Source organism: Peromyscus eremicus, chromosome 16_21 (genome assembly GCF_949786415.1).
Source record: "Peromyscus eremicus chromosome 16_21, PerEre_H2_v1, whole genome shotgun sequence".
Lineage (NCBI taxonomy): Eukaryota > Metazoa > Chordata > Mammalia > Rodentia > Cricetidae > Peromyscus > Peromyscus eremicus.
The window spans coordinates 39,929,532-39,945,038 of NC_081432.1; the positions used below are offsets into that span (position 1 = coordinate 39,929,532).

Genomic DNA, 15,507 nt, shown 5'->3' on the forward strand with positions numbered 1-15,507 from the left:
ATTACCATGGGGTTATTCGATTGCTTCTCCACAATGAAGGTAAGGAGGATTATGTCTGGATTACAGGAGATCCCTTAGGTTGTCTTTTGATGCTACTGTGTGTCCCCTGTGATTAAAGTCAGTGGGAAGCTACAACACCCAAATCCAGGCAGGATGACAAAGGGCACAGACCTGTTTTTGTTTGTTTGGTGGTTTTGTTTTGTTTTGGTTTTACTCTTTACTCTTTGGGGGCCCGCCACCCAGCTCCCAAATAAATACATGAAGACTTATTCTTTCTTATGAATGCCTGGCTTATTTCTAGCCAGCTTTTCTTAAATTATCCCATGTACCTTTTGCCTCTGGGCTTTTATCTTTCTCTATTCTATATATCTCTCTTTCCTTTTTACTCCATGGCTTGCTGTGTAACTGGGTGGCTCACCCCTAGTGTCCTCTCTCCTCCTTTTCTCTCTGCCTCCTCTTTTTCTCCTTCTATTTATTCCCTCTGCCTGGCAGACCCACCTACTCTCTCTCCTGCCGAGCTATTGGTCATTCAGCTCTGTATTAAGCCAGTCAGGTGTTTTAGACAGGCAAAGCAACACAGCTTTACAGAGTTGAACAAATGCAACACATCTTTGCATCATTAAATAAATATTCCACAGCATAAACAAATGTAACGTATCTTTAACTAATATTCTACAACACAGACCCACCAGGAATGAAGGTATGGGTAACTCCTCCAGGAAAAGAGCCAAGACCTGCTGAAGAGCTTGCTGAAGTTTGAGGAAATATAGAATGGGTAGTAGAGGAAGGTAGTTATAAATACCAGATAAGGTCATGAGACCAGTTGCAGAACCGAGCATTATAATTGACTTGAGTGCTTGTCTTGCTAAAAATATGTTTGTGCAGATTTGTTTTTTTCTCCTCGATTTCTCTCTCTCTCTCTCTTTTTGTTTTTTCAAGACAGGGTTTATCCGTGTAGTTTTGGTTCCTGTCCTGGATCTTGCTCTGTAGACCAGGCTGGCCTCGAACTCACAGAGATCTGCTTGGCTCTGCCTGCTGTGTGCTGGGATTAAAGGCGTGTGCCCCCACCACCTGGCTCTCCTCAATTTCTTTATCACATAATGTAACATCAATTAAGAGTATCAGTGGTTTTTATATTTTAGTTTTGAGATACCAAAAGAATGTCCTTCAAGAGACATTGCCATCTATTCTAAAATTTATAATGCATTTGCATTAGTATGAGGGAAAGTTTCTTGGGCTAGCTGGACTATAGTAAGGTTTTGCAGTCAACAAATACATCTGGTATTTTGATCAACAGGCTGCCATCCTTAACTTAACCAGCCTTAGTTACTCCACTAACATACAGAGCAAGGACATTGGACCCATAAGGAAGATCTGCATTCTTTTTCAACCTGAAAAAGTTACTAAAGAAAAAGATTTCTGGGTACTTCTTCCCTTATAAGATTGTATTCTTTCCATTATGGGGGCTATATTCCTTGTGAAAAGAATGATCTAGCTAGGAGTAACCCGGGAATCTGTAACTGTGTTTTAGTAGCTCTGTTTCCTGATATTCAGAAAGACCCTTTAGAGTTACACTTCTCTGAAGCTGGAGTTAGGCTGTTCCCACTGTATTAGAGGCTAGAAGGCCAATGCACTTTCCCAACTGCCCACACATATGACTAAGGAAGGAAGCTGTGCATCCTCAGAAGACCCTGACTTCATTTCAACACCACATACATTGTGATTTTCAGCCTATCCTGGGCTTTTCTAGATGATTGTGGGAAGAAATAATGTAGCAACCAGATTCAGTACACCATGACTTGGAAGGGAAAATGTTTTATCCTATGACTATGCTACCCATCTCATAAATATTCATGAAAATTTCTTTAAATTCTGCAATGCAGAACCTATTAGGCTGTTATACTTCCTTTGAGAGGGCCCATTTAATTTTTCTTTGGAATGTGTGCTTTGTTGTGGTAAATAAACTTCTGCTTAACTATTGACTTTCTTTCCTTCCTTCCTTCCTTCCTTCCTTCCTTCCTCCCTCCCTGTCTTTTTTTCCTTCCTTCCTTCCTTCCTTCCTTCCTTCCTTCCTTCCTTCCTTCCTTCCTTCCTTCCTTCCATTTCTTTCTCTCTAGAAAACAAGAATGGAGACCCTGTAACAGAAACAATTTTCCACTCTCAGACAATACTGACTATAGAACCACCCAAGACTTTCTTAATTTCCTAAAACAGATCCCCAAGTTTTGTCCATAATGTTTATGTTTTTCTTTTTTCCTTTGCTTTATCATGCTAAATAAAAACTGGCTTTGATTTAACCTTCTGTTAGGTAGCTTCCAAGCATGTTCTTATTAAACAGGGCATCTAGAAAAAAATCACATTAATCTTTATGTAGGTTTTCTATTATGTACATGGTTTGTTTTGAAGTTTGGGTTGGTTCTATTTATTCAATGTTTCTCTTGCACTTAAAAAAAAGTAGACAGAAATCGTAGGTAAACATTTTCAATGGAGCTAAGTCAGTCTACAGTATTACTTTTGTAGAGGGCATCACAATTTAACTTCATCCTGACTTGGTTCAGCTGGAAGATCTGGTACATCTAAAGACCTACAAGACAGTCATTCACATGACCAATGTAAGTCACTTAAAAAGCGGCAAACTCCAATAGCTGCCAGACTCCAAGAAATTACTTATGGTCACCTGTCCAGGATGAACCCCTTTTTTTCAAAAAAGTAAGATGCGCCAGGTGGTGGTGGCACACACCTTTAAGTCCAGCACTCGGGAGACAGAGGCAGGCGGATCTTTGTGAGTTCGAGGCCAGCCTGGTCTACAGAGCGAGATCCAGGAAAGGCGCAAAGCTACACAGAGAAACCCTGTCTCAAAAAACAAACAAACAAAAAAAAAACCAAACCAAAAACAAACAAACAAACAAACAAACAAAAAAAGTAATGCAAGAGAGCCAAGCTTCAATCACTAGTCAGGTATTTTTCAATGTTTTCTATTCTAGGCAAACCCATGACGTAACCTTAGGGTAAGTTATTGCAACTATAGTTAATGAATAATAAGAGCGTTTTTCTGCTCTAGTCCCAAACTACTTATATTTTCCATGAGTTTGACCCTCCAATTCCTACCAGAAACCAATTAAATGTTCCATTGAACTTATCTTCTTACCCGTCTGGTCTACACACTTAGGTTTAGAAATATTCAATTTACATAAGTAGGGCTTTTGAAAAATGCATACAATGGATCTTTGGTTCTCAGTTGGTCTGTATAAGTCTCAAACTTATTAGGTAGAAAGCAAAAGAAGTTACAGAGCACTTTGTGGTAATACATGGAAATAAACTATTAATTAGGCATAGGCAGTCAGATGGTATTTTTGTATACAAACGAACGATGTTAGGTGCCACAGACATAATTTTCGTTCTTAAATTCTTTTCAAAAATCTTTTAAAAAAGATACATTTTTTTAAAAAAGGCTTTTGTTCCAAGTCATTATTTAAAAAAACTATTAAATACCATAGTTGTTTTGACTGATGCAAGAGTCAACTGTTACTTTTAGGAGTTCTGTTTTATTTTATAGAGCCTGAGAATATCTTCAAAAGCTACATTATAATACCACTGCTCTAGGATTTCGTGACGAAGGTATTCGGGCTTTGGCGGCCATTACTTTCCTACTGAACCTGGATGCCAGCTTTGCTCCTCTCTCTGGTCCTTCAGTGAGATTCAGTACTTGCCAGCACTGGGAGCTATTTAGACGTGAGAAAGGCGACTAGTTAAGAGTTCACCTCTTGGACTTCACCTAAACCTATCCGTCCCACTCCTCCATCCAAAAAAGGAAAAGAAAGAGAAAAAAGGCAACAAATTATTTCCGGTCACCATCCTTCTGGCCCGAAACAAAGACCACTGAGCTTTGCTTTCCCGGCAGTTATGGCCATTTCACTAAAGATCTGAACAGGGTTAACTGACACGACCAGGTCTGTTTTCCACGGGTCCCCCTTTGCCCGCACCTCTGTGTCCCACTTTCCAAGTAATTAACCAACCAACTCAGCCTAGCCTGAAAAGAGCAGGCGAGAAAGATGAAAGACCACCGGCAGCCCCATGGGACCTAGGCAGTAATGCTTCTTTTAGTTTACAGGAATCATGGGCCGTCTGGAGACTGTGAACAACAAGGAGGCCACTTTGGGGGACGACTGCAAGAATTAACGACCTCTCAGAAACGCCATAGACTAGAAGCTCTTGCATCGGCCACCCTCGCCAAGATGTAAAAGGAAAAAAAGTCCTCCATTTTTCCATCCGCCCCGCTTGTTGCCAGGGGGAGATCTTTCCCTGCCAGTGTCTCCCCAGTGCAAGGCAGCAGCGGGACGAGGTTTTGCGTGGACTCAAAACTCTACCAAGACCCTCGCCACCTCCTCCCCCATCTTCCCGAGCTGCAGGTGAGCCGCAGGCTCCGGGTCCTCGCCCGCTTTCCCTGCCACGCGGTCGGCGGCTTCGAGGCCGGTGGGAACTACAACTCCCAGGATCCTTCGCGGGGCGGGAGGAAGGCGGGGGGCTGTGGGGCGTGGGGGAGCGTACAAAGCGGCGTTGGAAGCTAGCGGTAGCGAGGCCGCGCTTGGGGTCTAGCGACTCGGCGTCCCCGCGGCCTGAGGCGTCATCTAGCGTGGGCGCTCACGCAGGGTGGGTCGCGCGGCGCAGGGCGAGAGGGAAGTCGTGGCGGCGGCGTCGGGAACAGCAGCAGCGGCGGGAGCGTGGTGCTGACAGGCCGTGGGGAGACATGGGAGACCCAGGGCCGGAGGTGAGTGGTGGCGGCGGCCCGGGCCTTGGCTCGGCCGAGCCCGACCCCGAAGGATTTGTCTTCTAGGCCGAGGGCCCCCAGCTGGGCCGCGGCCTGGGGCGATGGCCGGGCCTCCGGGCCTGGTGCACGTCTGCGTGGAGCCCTCAACAATGGCGGTCCGGGCCGCCCCCAGCCCCGGGCCGCCCCGGCTGTGGCCGCCGCGGCCCCCAGGGGTTGAGCGACGACTCGAAGCAGGCTGTGCTTGCTTTATTTACAGCCTGATCCCGGAGGTGGAGAGCCTGCATCCCTGCCCCTGGAGAAGGCGGGGAGGGCAATTGTGGCAACTCGCCCGGGAGGCTAGGTCTCTCTGCAGCTCCAAGACGCCTTAGCAAAAAAAAAAAAAAAAAAAAAAAACCCGCCTCCATGCAGTTCTGTGAGCCGGGTTCGTGCGTGATCCTGCTGTTCCCCCAGGGGGCTTTTGTCTTAACTCGTTCCTTTTGGGAAAGAAAAAAAAAAATTTCTTCCTACCAGTGTGTGTGGCTGAATAGATGAGCGTGTTTTGGCTTTTGTTTATAGATAATAGAATCTGTCCCACCAGCTGGGCCTGCGGCATCTGAGGCGACGCCGGATGAGAATGAGGATGACATTCAGTTTGTTAGTGTAAGTAGAGACCGACAATCTCGGTTTTCCGGAGTGGAAGAGTACGGTAAGCCATTGTGTGGTGGAACCACAGATGCTTCATCACCCCGCAGATAGTCATGAATGTCGAATAGCTGCCACACAGTGGTGCACAGGACATTTACCTGAAGAGCTACCTGGACGTTCACCTGAAGGCATACCGGAACAATTACAGTAGGCATGACAGAATGGGTGCCTTAAAGAATTGTTATGCACGTCATGGCACCTCCCAGATCTTTCCTGAAGTCTGTACATTTTGTACTTGGGCAACATTCTGGTCTCTCTCTCTCTCTCTCTCTCTCTCTCTCTCTCTCTCTCTCTCTCTCTCTCTCTCTCGGTTTTTCGAGACAAGGTTTCTCCGTGTAGTTTTGGTGCCTGTCCTGGATCTCGCTCTGTAGACCAGGCTGGCCTCGAACTCACAGAGATCCGCCTGACTCTGCTTCCCCAGTGCTGGAATTAAAGGTGTGCGCCACCACTGCCCAGCTACATTCTGGTCTCTTAAGACTGCTTTTTTTTGTTTTGTTTTGAAATGAGGCAAGAATGCCTTCCAAATGTAGCCACACAGGACTAGTTAATTTTCGAGGAGGTAGGAAAGGGCTGTAAAGAGCATAGCATTTTAGTGTGTGTAGCTTCTAAGATAGCCTGAGGACATCCCTAACTTCTGAGGTCATCTTGTTACATATAATTGTTGGTCACAATGAGGAGTCCTGCATCACCTGGAACATTGCTGTGTGTTTCTAGGTTTATTCCTCTGGGGACAGTTAGTTTTCCAGCATTAAGTGTGAGCAGGCAGATTCTTGGGCCCACTCCAGATCTGTTGAATCAGGAATTCAGGGTGGAGCCTAGGTATTGTCATTTTGGAATACAGCTGGGGACATTTGGATCTCTCAACACTTCATAAAGTGATGATTAAGGGGAGACAAGTGCTGTGGGTGATGGTCACCTATAGTGGTTAAGTTTGTATGTTGGCTCTTCAAGTATTAGCCAGCCAGAGGACATCTCTGCTCCTTACAGCTCTCCTGAAATGCTGTAGTTGGCTACAATTTGTTATAAAAGCTGTATAGTTCTTTATTGTTCATCCGATACGTATATGGAAGCTTTGGCTAACTATAAAATAGTGATTATTAAAGTTTATGCTACCCAGCATTAAGACAGTGTGGCATTCCATTGTGTATGGTGTTTTAATGGGGTCTTGTGAGGGGAGTCCTCAAAAAACTGTTTTCTTAGTTTTTCCATTGCACTTTGCTCTCCGTCCTTTGCATTTTGAACTTTGAGGATCTGGAGTGAGGTCTTGGGGATACTTTGTGTCTTGTTCCTTTCTTCTAGCAGACTGAAGTGTTTTGGAGAAAGCAGAATTAAGTAACTAATAAAGGGTAATTAATACTACCCCTCCAACATGTATGTGTTTGATAAAGGTTTTTATAACTCCCTAGGACAAATATTTCAGATTCTTTCTGAATCACGATGTATTTGTGAATGGAATATTTACCATGATGTTTCATGCAAGAGTAAAAGGAGTAACTCTTCATTATAAAATATGGCCTTCTGAGAAATTGATAGAATATGTAAAGAGTAAAGTTCAAAAGTCGGGCATTGTGGCCCACGCTTTAACACACCCCCTCCTCAAGGAGGCAGGAGCAGGTCGATCTCTTGAGTTCAAGGCCAACCTCGTCTACAAAGTCAGTTCCAGGACAGCCAGATCTGTTACATAGAGAAACCCTGTCTTGAAATCTCACCCCCCCAGAAAAAAGGTAAATTGTTTTTGTCTTATATCTTGTGAAATAATATACCATTATAACTTGTAACTAGCTAATTCAGATGTTTGTTGATTGAATTTTAAAGTAATACTTAAATTTTATTTTAAATGTACAAAGGTACTTCTATCTTTGCATCAAGAATAAAGAATGTATAATGTATAAACCTTTACCTATGCCTGTAGGTACTACCACTTAAATGATGATTAGTGATAGCTTCATGTTATTTTAAGATACATTTAGAATCCTAGCACTGGGGAGGTCATAGTAGAAGGATCCTGGATTGGAAGGCAGTCTGAGCTGCTACTTAGGAGGTTTTAGACCTGCTGTGTGCAAAAAACAACACTGCTTCAAACAGGACAGAAGTGTTCAGAAACAGAATCTTGTGTTCTTTGTAACATAATTCTATTTCTCTGGTAGTTCTTATCTAGTAAAGATGGAAACCAGGTTTCTGTCTGAGTTTTTCATACAAACTACATGATAATGTAACGTCTTGATTTACTTGGTTCTGATTATTAGCTTGTAATTTGAAACAAAATTATGTTACACATTTATGTGTGACACAGTTGCACAGGAGTAAACTACCATCGGACAGGAGACTTTTCTGTGTCTCGTGGATGTAGACTAGCCACACACAGCGTGCTGAAAGGAGTAATACAGATGTAGAGATGCCAAAATGAATCCATTTGTTTAACTTTGGTTGAAATATTCAGGGAAGTACATAGTTCATCGGTGCCCTTGTTTGTTATTTGCAAAGGTAATAAATTTAACAAATTTTAAAAAGTTGTGTTTATGTTTGTGACTATTTTGCCTGTATATATGTGTAGCACCATTTGCATGCCTGGTGCTCACAGAGATCAGAAGAGGACCTCTGATCCCAAGAACTGGAGTTATGGATGGTTGTGAGCCACACTGTGGTTGCTGGGACCCAGATGTGAACCACCACATGGTTGCTAGGAATGCAGTCTGGGTCCTCTGCAAGAGTAACAAGTGCTCTCACGGGCTGAGCCATCGCTCCAGCTCTCTCAACGCGATATATTTTTATAAGTGGTGCTTGTACCGCTAAGTTTTTATTGCCTACTTGACCTTAATTAGTCATGTAGGGAGGAGGAGCCTCAATTGGGGATTTGCTTAGATTGGACTGGCCTGTGGGCATGTCTGTGGGGGCATTCTCTTGATGGTGGATTGATGTAGGAAGGCCCACCCTACTCTGAGTATTATGTCTCTAGGCAGGTGGTTATTTGCAGGATAAAAAAAGCTTAACTGTACATGAGCCAGAGAGAGAGAGAGAGAGAGAGAGAGAGAGAGAGAGAGAGAGAGAGAGAGAAGAGCTCTTGAGCAAGGGTCAGTAAGAGCATTCCTTCTCAGTTCCTGCTTTGAGGTTCCTGCCTGACTTCCCTCAGAGCTGGGCTGTGACCTGGAAGTATAAGGTGAACCAAACCCTTCCCCCCCCCCCCCAAGTTGATTTTGTGTTTTATGTGTTTATCACAGCAACAGGAATGCAAATTAGGACAGTGCCTAAGTCTGGAAGCAGAATAACACTGATAAGAACTTTTTGTTTCCGCCTGTTAATTAAATATATTTTCTGTTTAGCAATATGGCCCTTTATTCAATCTTTACCTTCATGTTTTCTTTTGAAATAGGACATCTTTTATTGTAATTATTTCCTTCCAAAAAAAATTTGAGCTAAGTAACTGCTAACAGGATTGTTCACAGTACCACTTTAGATATAAAGGCATACAAACTGCTGGGAACCTATCTTAATCTTCATAACAAGACAAGAGATTCAGAATTTTTTGTTTTAAGATTTATTTATTATGTATACAGGGTCCTGGCTGAATGTGTCCTAGGCCAGAGGAGGGCACCAAATCTCATTACAGGGGGTTGTGCGCCACCATGTGGTTGCTGGGAATTGAACTCAGGACCTCTGGAAGAACAGCCAGTGCTCTTAACCTCTGAGCCATCTCTCCAGTCCGAGATTCAGAACTTGAAGACATAATTTCATAAAGAACCTGAGCACCCAGATTGAATATTAATATTTCTTGCTGAAGTAGAAAGAATGCATACAGAAAGCATCATTAAAAAATAATATATTTAACTTTGTGTGTGTGTGTGTAAATGTAAGTAGCTGTTTGCCATGTGTGTAGGTGCAGAGACCAGAAAAAGTGTGTTTGTGCTCCTGCAACTGGAGTTACAGGTGGTATTGTGTCACCAACATGGTTCCTGGGAACTGAACTTGGGTCCCCTGGAAGAGCAGTGAGAATGTAACCACTGAGCCATCTTTCCAGTTGGCCAAAAGCATCTTTTGACTAGGTTTCTTAGACTATCTATAAATCACTCATTAAGCAAAACAGTATTGAAGCTTAGAATGTGCAAAGTTGTGCATTCTGAATGTTAGACCTATATATTTGATTGAAATATATCCTATCCTTGACTGTCAGTCTTTTAGTGCAGCAATGAGAAAGAAAAAAATAGTCCCAATAGAAAAATGCTTCTATAAAAATCACAGAATATTAAAAAAAAAAAAAAGACACAAGGAGTCCAGGGAAATGGCTTAGTGAGTAAAAGCACTTGACCTGAATTCTATCCTTGAAACTCCCATTAAAAAATAATAAATAAGGGCTGGAGAGATGGCTCAGAGGTTAAAAACACTGACTGTTCTTCCAGAGGTCCTGAGTTCAATTCCCAGCAACCACATGGTGGCTCACAACCATCTGTAATGAGATCTGGTGCCCTTTTCTGGACTGCTATCATACATGCTGTATACATAATAAATAAATAAATCTTTAAAAAAAATAAAAAGTAAATATATATATGTATGCAATGGCAAGCGAACATCTGTAATCCCAAGTTCACAGCCAACAAGAGTGGAGGAACCTGTACAGCTGCAGAAAACAGAGGGACCTGCCTCAGTAAAGTGGAAGATGAGAACTCCTGGAAGGTGTCCTCTGACATGTGCATGCTTGTAGTGACACATGTGTCTGTATTCACACATGCACACACATACCATACACATATACAGACAACGTACACGTACAGGAAAGGCATAAGACTTTATAGTTTATTAGTTTGCTATAAATAGTGGTTGGTTATTCATACTGATTTTGTGTGTGTGCGCTAGCAGAGATTGACTTTAGGACTTTCTACTTGATAGTTGAGTGCTATGTCCCAGATATTTGAGTATTTAAAATGGCATTTTTGAATAGAAAAAGGAAAGGCATGAAAATGAAAGAACAGCATTATGTGTAATTTTGAAGATTTTTTTTTTTATTTTCTTTAGTTTTTAAGGTGGGAGAGAGAAAGAAGGGCCATATGACACAGATCTTGAATGAGGGACTATATTTGAACCAAAACGTAGGCAGTTGGAAACCATTTGAAAGTTTTGAACTAGGCAGGACTGCAGAAGTAAGGTACAACCCTAACTTTTCTTTCTTTGAAGTAAAACGGCTGTGGATGATATTTTAATGTATTAACATCTCTTTCTAAATAGAAAAATTGGTGGTTTTCATTTTGAGACTTAGTATTACAGGAATGCAAATAGTTTATTGCAGTATATTTTAAAACTTAGAATATCCTTCTGTGTTTCTAATATATTCTGCATGAGCCTCTGCTGCCAAATTATAGTGGCATTTTTGAGTTGAATCCTTTATTTTGTTATTGGTACAAGAGGAGATAAGACTGATTTATTAATTGGTGGTATAAGTTCAGAAAAAATACCTTATAATTGAAGGACCACATGCATTTGTACTTAATACAGGCACAGGTAGTCATTATAAATATTGTAGGAGATAATCTTTTTCTTCATATTTGTATTATGAACGTTACTTCTTGGGGAATTAGTAATTTATTTGATTTGGGCAACATTATAAATATACAGGCAGTGTTTTTTATGTTTTGTTTTTTACTGAATGAAAGAACATGTTAACTTGGAAACTTAGGTAATAAGCAGTAATTTTTTAAAATTTGATTTATACTTTAAAGCACCTCTGAATTAATAGTGGCCATACAACCAATTGTGTGTATGTTACTCAGTTTTATTATCTGTGTAATAGGGTGATTTCAATAATTAGAATCTCTGTAAAGCAGTTATGGAAATTGGATGGTGTAATTTAGAAAGCTTAGCACAAGCCTAGTAAGGGGCTCAATAAATTTTATTGATTAGGAGTAAGAATAAGTGGAGTACTAAATGCTTTGATTCCTCAAATTCAGTATGGCGGACAGTTTTAAGTAAAGATAAAATATGGGAAGTTGGTCTTGGTGAGTGCCTGAAATCCAAGCACTGAGGAGATTGAGGGTAGCTATTGATATAAACAACACACAAGTAATTCCTGGTCACCCTGGGCACTGTAGAGAGTGAGATCCTATCTCAAGACAAAAACAAACCAGAGTGTTATGGTACACACCTATAATCACAGCACTCAAGAGGCTGAGGCAGGAGGATTACTGCTAGGTATTCTGTATCTGCAGTGAAAATTAGTTAAAAATGTACCCTACTTTATATGTAAGTATTTTTCTTTGGCATGCTTATAATTTTCCTTTCAGTCTCTAATGTCTTCTGTATTAATTACTTTTCTCATTGCTGTGATCAGATACTTGACACACACCTTAGGCAGTGAAAGGTTTATTTTGGCCCACAGTCCACAGTAGAGAGGAAAACATGGTGACAGGAATATGGAAGCAGTTGGTCATGTGTCTGCAGGCAGGAGGCAGAAATTCTGCTCCCTTTTACCAGCCATGGGTGGTCTGCTCAGAGTAGGGGTGGGTCTTCGCAGTCCTGTCAAGTAAAAGCCAAAACTAATCACGTTCTTGTCTCCTTCTGTCCCTTGTACATCAGTGATTAGTTGTTGCATGAGTAAACTTCTCCCATTTTGTTTTCTTTTGTCCTGGTTGTTTTTCATTATTTTGTCTTAATTACTGTAAATCATATGAAATTATCTTTTCTAGTTTAACAACACTTGCATATCATGGAATGATGTAGTAGTCAAGTTCTGATAGTATTGCTTTATCTATCTGTTCTTGTTTTTGGCTGTCCTGTGTATCTTTAGCTATGTTTTAAGAATTGTTAAATTTTTTTGTATTTGAGCCAACATTTTGCCTGGGTTGGTCTTGGGAACTTAATAACCCTCTTGCCTCTGCCTCCTGAATGCTGGGATTTTAGATGTATACTACCACACCTGACTTAAGTCTTTTTATTTCCCCTAGTGCTGGGGGTTGAACCTCAGGGCCTTGTGCATGTTAAACTCTCCACTATCAGGTTGCACTACCAGTTGCTTGCAAACTACATTTTAATCCTGGCCTTGAACTTGTAGCAGTTGTCCTGTATTACGGGCCTGTGCTGCACATGCCCAGCTCATTTTTGTTTTCTTTTTTCTTTTTTTTTTTTTGGGGGGGGGGGGGTTTGAGACAGGGTTTCTCTGTGTAGCTTTGCGCCTTTCCTGGAACTCGCTTTGTAGACCAGGCTGGCCTCGAACTCACAGAGATCCGCCTGGCTCTGCCTCCCGAGTGCTGGGATTAAAGGCGTGCGCCACCACTGCCCGGCTTCATTTTTGTTTTCTTGAGATGATTCTGTTGTGTCCAGCTGGCCTGCAATTGCCTGGCTAGCCTAGAACTATCCTGCCTCTTCTTGCTGGGATTATAGGTGTGTGCCAAGGACTGAATTTGAGGCCAGAATGGGCTGCATAAAAAAGTTCCAGGCCAGCCCAGGCTACATAGACCTTGTGTCAGAAACAAATAAGCCAGAAAGTAGAATATAATAATATAGTTTAACAAGTTCCTAGATAATATTGTTTGAAGAATCCAAACTATAATATGAATGGTAAAAGCATATATATTTTCATCTTCCTACTTTCTTCTTGAAGTAGAACATATGACTGAATGATTGGACAATGTCAGTATCAAGGGTAGGCTGTAGTCTTAGTGTAGATGATACAGCTCTGTTGACCATGTGATTTGTGCTATTTTTTTCTTTTCTTTTTTCCCTCTTGAACAAATGTTCATCTTAACAGCTTGAGCAAAAATTCCAGTTCCTTTATTACATTTCATGATTTTACAGTTTTGCTCACTGGTTTTATCTTGATATCTGGATCACTATCCAGAAGGATGGTAATTTATAGTTTATTAAAACCTAAGAAAAAGCAAACAATGGAAGAAGAGAATCTTGAACTTGATGGTCTTACTTTCTGTCTACAACAAGCTGCTTTCTTCAGTCTACGAACTCTTAACATTGGTTGTGCTTTTCTCCTATAACCCCCCACCAATTACACTGTATTAGATTTTAAAATTTTGAGACAGGTTCTCACTTCCTAGCCCAGTCTGGCCCCGAACTTCTGCGCTAACCCCCAGGGTTGACAAAATAGGCATATACCAGTCATACCTTAGATTTTAGACTTTTTTGTTGTTGTTTGTATTTACATTGCTCTCTTTGTCTTTTACTGTATTGTTTATGTGCCTGCTGCTTTATTTAGTGTTTCTGTTTCAAAAATCTTTCTTGACTGTGTTTGGAAGATTGCAGTAAGTAAGACGACGTAGTTAGTATACTATGTAGTCTGGGTGCTCGGTATTTTCGTCCACGTGCAGCACTGATGACTTTTCATTGGTCTGCAATCACTTCTCTTTAGAGTTTAGTAGTCTTCTAGGGGTGGGGGCAACTCCCAGACCTCACTCCCAAATGTTCATAGCCGATATTACAGGCCTGCATGTCCAGTTGTTGGTCAGGCACCTTTGTGCACATCTGCAATGCTGGCATTAGTATATTAGTGATCTTCTGGTCGCTTGAGCTTCTTTGAGTTCTTGATTTTCTTTTTTGTTTGTTTGGTTTTGGCTCTTTGGGATAAGATCTGAATTTTCTCATCTATTTTTTGTCCATTGTACCCCGATTCTCTTAGGTATACTTCACTCTTTTTACCATCACCAGTATTAGTTATACATTATTATGTGTCTGTACTCATTATCTTGCTATCCTAGTTTTCATATTTTTCTGTGGTATTCCTATATTAATATGTTATTCCTATTGTAATGTTATTTATTAATTCCTTTTTGCCTATAGAATTGAGATCTGAGTTTTTAAGCCTGACATAAAAATAGGAAGAAGATTGGAGAAGAATCTAGGTTTGCTGTTTTATTCTCTTAAGTTTAGGGAAATGAAGCTAAGTTATTGGTCAAAGAGCTCCATGTTTTGTGCTGTATACTCTGGGGTTCATAAACTTGGATATCTTAATAAACTGTTGATACTCATCCAAGATGAAATGCCCTGGGTTGTAGTATCTGTGTCCCTGGGGATTTAGGCTCTAACTTTTAGGTACCTTTTTTTATTTTTAAAAGGTGGTCTGGAAGTTGCTGTGCAGTGGTCCAGCTGGTCTAAAACTTGTAGTTCTCCTGCCTAGATTTTAAACTGCCTAGCACTATAGGCATGTACCATCATGCCTAGCTCAGTCAACTTTTTAAAAAAGGACTCTGAATAGTTTACTTTTGTTCATTGTTTTTCCTGCTCTTCATATGTCTTCCTTCTTAGATCCAGTCCCAACAAAGAACATTGTTTAAAATGCTGGTTTGGTTTAAATGATGTTCATGATATGAATTTTCTCAATTCCTTTTATAGGAAGGACCATTAAGACCTGTTCTTGAATATATTGATCTGGTCAGCAGTGATGATGAAGAGCCTAGTACCTCTCATAGTGATGTAAGTACATTATATTTTATTTAAACGTTCACTTGTGTTAGTTAAAGAGTTTTTTTCCTGAAGAGTGAGGAAAGCACTAATAGCTGTGTTTAAGAGCATCAGTGCACTAAAAGGCTCATTTCTCTTAGGATGGGCCAGCAGAGGTAGTTCAAGGAGTCTTTTACTTCTATCAGCTCTTCCTTAAGTTTGCAGGAAACTTAACGCTAGAGCCTAATGACTGATAAAAGGGAAATATAATTAAAAACCACAAGCTTTTTGCTTACCCCCCCTCCTCCCCTTTCTTATAATTCTCATCTGGTACAACTGAATTCTTTACTTTTTGAACTATGTGGCCACAGAAAATTTATCTTGGGAGAAAGTATATGTGAAGATCCTTTAGGAAATGGAATGTGGAGACGTATAACTGATGAACAATTCCAGTCTTCTCTCCTTATCTTTTTCTCTCCCCTATTCTTAGAAGTGGTACGTGTGACTTGCTAATTGTAGGGTTGACCTTTAAAGCAATGCCTTACTTGGAGCGTTGGATTCCTGGAGCCCTTCATGGCTGTGTTGGCTTCCATTTATTACTCACATAGGCCAAATTTCGGTTAACGAACTTTTCTTGATGGATTAGAGAATTCCTGGCTCTTGCTTGCTTGTGGTGACCAGGA

General features: G+C 41.0%; 1 protein-coding gene across 2 annotated transcripts in view; it reads left to right on the forward strand.

Moving 5' to 3' along the window:
* Window positions 1-4,530: 4,530 nt before the first annotated feature.
* Window positions 4,531-15,507, forward strand: part of Znf451 (zinc finger protein 451) — a 60,173-nt gene continuing 49,196 nt past the window's right edge. The window contains exons 1-3 of one of the 2 annotated variants that reach the window (XM_059281689.1): window positions 4,531-4,768; window positions 5,324-5,407; window positions 14,777-14,857. In XM_059281689.1, coding sequence (XP_059137672.1) covers window positions 4,748-4,768; window positions 5,324-5,407; window positions 14,777-14,857 — 186 coding nt within the window. In that variant the 5' untranslated portion in view covers window positions 4,531-4,747. The remainder of the gene's footprint in view (window positions 4,769-5,323; window positions 5,408-14,776; window positions 14,858-15,507) is intronic. The other variant, XM_059281690.1, reaches the window with a different exon arrangement.